This window comes from Ziziphus jujuba, chromosome 6 (assembly GCF_031755915.1).
Source record: "Ziziphus jujuba cultivar Dongzao chromosome 6, ASM3175591v1".
NCBI classification, from domain to species: domain Eukaryota; kingdom Viridiplantae; phylum Streptophyta; class Magnoliopsida; order Rosales; family Rhamnaceae; genus Ziziphus; species Ziziphus jujuba.
In genome coordinates this window covers 28,620,113-28,626,120 of record NC_083384.1, presented here as the reverse complement: position 1 = coordinate 28,626,120, position 6,008 = coordinate 28,620,113, and the positions used below count along the sequence as shown (strand labels likewise).

The 6,008-nt window shown below is 33.0% G+C and overlaps 1 protein-coding gene and 1 non-coding gene across 2 annotated transcripts; one reads left to right on the top strand and one right to left on the bottom strand.

The window, feature by feature from the left end:
* The first annotated feature begins 218 nt into the window (after positions 1-218).
* On the top strand, positions 219-290 carry TRNAM-CAU (transfer RNA methionine (anticodon CAU)). The gene has a single exon. It is a non-coding gene; the product is annotated as a tRNA-Met (tRNA).
* Positions 291-559: 269 nt separating this feature from the next.
* LOC107430124 (putative glucose-6-phosphate 1-epimerase) lies at positions 560-4,062 on the bottom strand. Its single transcript, XM_048464380.2, has 9 exons — positions 3,924-4,062; positions 3,190-3,623; positions 2,902-2,976; positions 2,502-2,558; positions 2,257-2,420; positions 1,892-2,026; positions 1,625-1,727; positions 1,309-1,408; positions 560-1,055 (listed from the first exon to the last, which is right to left on the bottom strand). Exons 2-9 carry the CDS (start codon positions 3,304-3,306, stop codon positions 886-888), a joined length of 921 nt encoding a protein of 306 aa, XP_048320337.1. The 5' UTR covers positions 3,307-3,623; positions 3,924-4,062; the 3' UTR covers positions 560-885.
* Between the last annotated feature and the right edge of the window lie 1,946 nt (positions 4,063-6,008).

The following is a 6,008-nucleotide window of genomic DNA, read 5'->3' as shown; positions in this document are numbered from 1 at the left end:
CGAGGATTTGGTTTCTTCTTTTTCTTGTTTGTAAAATTAAAATATTATTTTTTATCTTTTTCGGAATTTTGGATAATAAAGTCTGAACTGACTGTTTTATGGATGCGTTTCTCTTGGGGGTTGGATAATAATGGAATACAATAAGACACTTCTATGCGCTGTGTCTTGATTGTTCACCTAAAACGTTATATAAATATTATTACACAATAACCTCAACAATCAGAGTGGCGCAGCGGAAGCGTGGTGGGCCCATAACCCACAGGTCCCAGGATCGAAACCTGGCTCTGATAAAAAGAGTAGCTTCGTTGCCCCATTTTTTTTCACCCAGCTAAACGATGCCCAACTCATTTTCTTTTAGCTGAATCTTTTTCCATGGAATTTTATGATTAATATCATTGGCAGAGCAAAAAGATGGTCGCTCCGAAGGCACGAAAAATGCAAATCTTAATGAATTTTATGTTGGAAAACAATTTCCTTTCTTAGCCAATTTTATGCCGTAAAATGATCTAGAGTTCTTATTCTTTCCTCTAAACAGTGAGAATATACTCTATATATAGAGTGAATATACAAATTTGTAGGTGGACTTGAAAATCCAAGTACATTTTACATCACAGCAACAATGGAGAAATCTAAAATGCATCTCCATTTTCAATTAAACAAATAGTAAGCCCACTGCTTACCAAAGGTCTTTGGTGAACTTGCCCTTATTCAACAACTTGTACATTTGAAAATACAGTTAAGATTAAGCAGCACAAAAAATCCAGCTTCTCATGGTTTTTTATTAGTGTGTATATATATATATATATATATATTTATGGTTTGCCTTCAACGTGGAAGAACTGTACTGTCAGAAATTCCTTAGGATCAAGAGCCAGTTCATTTGCATTAACTTGAAGGAACAACAGAGAGTTCCAACCTCCCTGTCCATTCCTCACCCGGCTTCAAGGTAATCGGCTTCTCTACTGCTGCTCCATTAACACACAGCATTTGTTTGTATTCTTCATCTCCAAAATCTACCATCGATTTAGATTTCTTCTCCCATGGATTCCATACCACTGCAAACAAACAATGTTTTGAAGTTAAGACTTTTGCATGGACCACCTCTAGTGGGTGGTAATGATTTTAAATAGCTCTCAATGCTTTTTTTAGGTTATGTTTTTTCATTAAGTTTGAAGTGGTTATGGATGACTTATTGTAATGATGATGGCAAAATTAATCCTAGAATAAGGGAGACTTATGATTCTAAGGGCGCCAAAATAAAAAATGGCTTTCTTTTATTAAAAATGAGGTTAAGTAAATGAATTTTACCAACATCTGGAAGTCCCTCCTTTCGTACGATGAATGTCCTCTTTCTTTCATGATCAAAAACAGCTACCACATCTGAAGAGCTAAGATAAACCCGATCCACCTATCAGAACAAGAAAAAAAAGAAAAAGGGGAAACCAACTAAGAACACTCAAAAATAAGAAAGAGCTTCAACCTGGCTAACAAGAAACTGAACTGGACTCTCTACCAACATAAATAGAAAGGAAAGGTAAGTGAAACTGAGCCAGTTAAAAAGCAGCATAAACCTATTATTCGCTTTTAAGAGTTGATGAAAGTTGTCGAAAAATGGAACATTTACCTCAGCCTCAAACGTTAAGGCATCACCTTGCTCAGTGAAGCGCTCTTTTTGACATAGGTTGTCAAGATAGTCAAGAGTCTCCAAGCCTTCAATCCTCACTTCACTGTTAGTACATGATGCATCAAGTAAATGCTCAGAACTTGATGAACATGAATCATTTAGAGGTAAACATGGTTTACAAAGCAAATGTGCAGTAAATCTTATTTCTGCAACTAACAAAAAGTATGCTGGTTTCCACTACTTACTTTAGCAATGAAGTTTCTATACCTGATATCAGAAATGGACAGATATGTATGGTAAGCAAAAGAGAAACTGAAAGGCTTGCAATTGATATTTCTGATGCGTGATATCAAGGTTAGATACCCATCTGCAGCCAAAGAGACCCTAAGACGAAACTCGAAACTGTAAAAGATAAACCAGAAATTATTACTTCAATACAGAATCATTCGAAACAATTGGTTGTACTTTCATAAAGAATGCCATGATATGACTTGGACCGAATGGTTCTCTCTGAAACTAATTAATGAATAAGCGCTTTCAATCAACTCTGAATTTTATATATGTCCAGGATTTATCTAAATTTTTAAAGAAAAAAGAAACACCACATGAGTTTTAGTTGAAGAGGCTAATACCTATGCGGCCAAATCTTCAAATCTTCTTCAGATGGTTTAAGTAGCAAGTCAATATAAGCTTTTCCAATAGAATCATTAGGATGCAGAGGTGGAGGATTCTTGTCAATGACCCAAACCTTATTCCTTGCAAAACCATGTTGCTCGAGGGATCCACGGTTTCCAAACTGAGTACAAATTGGAGCAAATACCATCATTTAGATATAAAGAAAGTTGATGCTTGCATGATCTAATGTGCATACGCATACCTGTGGAAAACAAATTGGAATTCCTCCTCGTACTGCTTTTGGTGGCTTAAAAATTGCCTACAGGAGATGAAAAAGAAAGGGGAAAACGATTTGAAGAATTTAGTCTTGTTGCAAATACCAAAATTATAGTCCTAATAATAGGAATTGAAGGGGGGGGAAAAAAAAAAGAAAAAAGAAAAAATCTGTTGAAGGAAAGAGAAGAGACAACAATACAAACAAGGTATTAGACATAGCTCTCATCTAAATTTCTAAATAGAATTACAAAATTCCAATTTGTTAAGGTTAGTAACATCATGAGACTGATAGAGGAACTTTTTTTACCGCTAACAACATATATTTTTAGTGGCTAAAGCACAAAAAATGAAACAAAAGATCAGAAATTATCATAAATTTACTTTACCTTACTACTAGTGAATAATAATTCTTCACCTCGGTCATTCCTCCATGAAAGAACCTGGCCTCCATACAAGCTCACCTGGATTGATGTCACAGAATGATGTTCAAATGTAAACCATGAAAGAGCTTTAAAGCTTAAATAGTTAACCCATCTTACAGAATACAAAGTCATGAATCTAATGCCTTTCAATTAGATGCTTTATTTATCAAAATAAAATGGCAAAGACAAAGATATTGAAGGGCATAGCCATGGAAATAAGGTAAGTAAAAAGGCATAACGTGAAATTCTAACCCGAACCGAAGCTCCTCTATGATTCTGAAGCACAACCTGTTGAATTCCATGCTTGTCTTTTACGACTTCAACTGCTCCTCTCTGACTCTGCTCAGAGGCTGACCCAGAATGATTCATTTCAAAAAACAAAATAAGAACATCAATTTTGAAGAAATAACACAGCTCTCTCTCTCTGTTTCCCAATTCTCTCTTTTTTCTTTCTTTCTTTCTTAACCCAATACAAGACCTGGAAGGACGGAACTGCTACAGGCTTCTAAAAGGCTTGAGGGGATCACTGAAGCAGTTGAGAATCAGAAATTTCCCTTGACGAAACTTTTCCTGTGATTTGACCAATGTTCCGTGAACGCAAACCAAAATCACAACGACCAATTTAATTCCCTTTAATCTTTCTTCACCACCAAAAGTGCCGACAAATATAAATAGTATCACTCCCTCTGAAAAAGACAGGCACAAAGGAAAAAAACGGATATGAAATCTTTTGGAATTTTCAAAATCTTTTACTTGAACAAATTCAATTTCTACAAAACACACAAAGGACAACACAAACACTATAGGGACAGTAAATAGATGACACAGACAAAAAAAAAAAAAAAAAAAAGTCTAGAAATTCAACACTAGGCAAAAGAAATTAATAAAATTCTACAAATTGCCGGTTTCCTAACAAATCCCATTTAAGAAGTTTGAAAAATAATCTATCTTTACGAGGAGAAAGAAGAAATAGAACTAATATATACCAGGAAATTAACGAGATGGTCAATAACACTTTTTTGGTGGAAGAAAGAATCTATTTCTTCTGGTACCAACTTGTCGTATCGATAAAGAAAGATTTTGAAGGGTCAGATATTGAATACATTATGTAGTCCTTTAGACATACCTTAGGAAGTTTAAAACCCATACGGATGATAATAAACTTGTACAAGTTGCATATATAAAAACTGTTTTAGAAAAAATGAGTTAATGAAATGAGACTCGGCAAACCTTGAGTTATTTTTCTGTTTGGCCTCAAAAGAAAAAGAAAATTTCTCATTTCCACACCTGATGTGGACTCATAAAAAGTCTGAATAGAGGACCCTCATTAACAGAATTAACTACCCATTTGAACATGAAAACCTAAAAAACTTGAAAAAAATAAATAAATAAATAATACATAAAGTCATAATCTTTTGCAACCCCAAAGACAATTTTATAATTTTATCTTCATTTTTTTCTAACCCATCATGTGGATTTGAATTTTCTTCAGCTTCACACTTTATTATATAATTCGAAGCTATTAACCCAAAAACAATTGACCTTATTTATTTATTATTATTATTATTATTATTATTTTTTGGTAAAAAGTGTGCAGATCTTTCATATAGGTAGGAATTGAACATTAAATATATAATGTTATCCTTTTAGACTGAGTCAGAAAGTTTTGTCAAATAAAAAGACGATTCATGCGCATGTAAAGCACAAGAAAAAGTATTTCAATTGCAAAAAACAGATAAAAAGTTGCAACTTTTTCCTTGATGTTTAAATGCATGAATCTGACGTCGAAAATATCATACATAGAAATTCATAGGTTCAGCCATTTTCCTTCAATGGGTAAACGGAATAGGTCAAATATAGTGGCTAGGTCTCCAGTAGTGGATATAGTCCAAACTCAAATCAATATTGCTTCCTGTTGCTTCCAAATTTTGTTTCCATTTTTCCTGAAATTGATAGCCACCATGCAAGTAGAAGAGGAAGTGAGGTTTTATGGGATTGAGATTGGAAATGGACAACTAATTAGGACAGAATACTTGATGCCATTTTGTGTAAAGATACAACAAAAATCCATGCTTTTTCACCCAAAAAAAAAAAAAAAAAAGGGGGGAAACCCACTCTGCCACGTGGCAGAAGGGGGTCCCACACATACTACATGGCAGCATCCCAGTGGGGGATCTTGATGCCCTGATGTTTTTATGTGCAATATTAACAAGTGGATGCTAATGCATGACATTTGAAATCTTTAATTTTCCAAAACTTAAATTCTTTTTTTCTTTTTTCTAATGTATTCCGAGACGTAATCTTAAAAGATGATTTGTACGTCTAAATTGTCTTACGCTTAAAAGATCTTTTTATTACATAGAGCAACTATTTTGTTATCAGTAAAAATAAATAACAACAAATTATGATCCTATTATAAGAACAGCTAAAAAGGGACTGGGCATAAGAAACTGAGGTTGACTATGAACATTGCCGTCCAAAGTGCCTAAGTATATTCTTGGTTAGAAATTGAGGTTGACTATGAACATTGCGCTCCAAAGGTGCCTAGTATATTCTTGGTTAATATTTATTCGGTCCCACCGTCCGTTCTGTTTATCCAGTGAATGCACAAGCCAATACATAGAATTTGGTTGTCTACTGACTCATTACGAGTATAATTAAGTTGCAACTTGTTACAAGTATAATTAAGTTGACACGTTATGACACGTTTGGTACGCAAGATAGCTCAGAACCGGATTAAATTGAACATGACAAACTTGGATTGAACAGTGAAAAAATATTCAAGTTTTATATTTGGCATAGCTTGTAAATTATTTGGTATAGGATTAAATTGGAATGGATTATTTTATAATTATAAAATAATTTTTTTTTCAAAATAAAAATATTAAATAGTATATTTATATTTACAAAAAAAATATCATATTAAATTAAAATTGTAAATTTATATATTTATATTTACATATAAAATTTTTAATTTTTTTTATATCCACAAATTATATTAATATATTTTGACACCCACAAATTATATTAATATATTATTTTAAAAATAAATTAAATTTCAATTATATCAT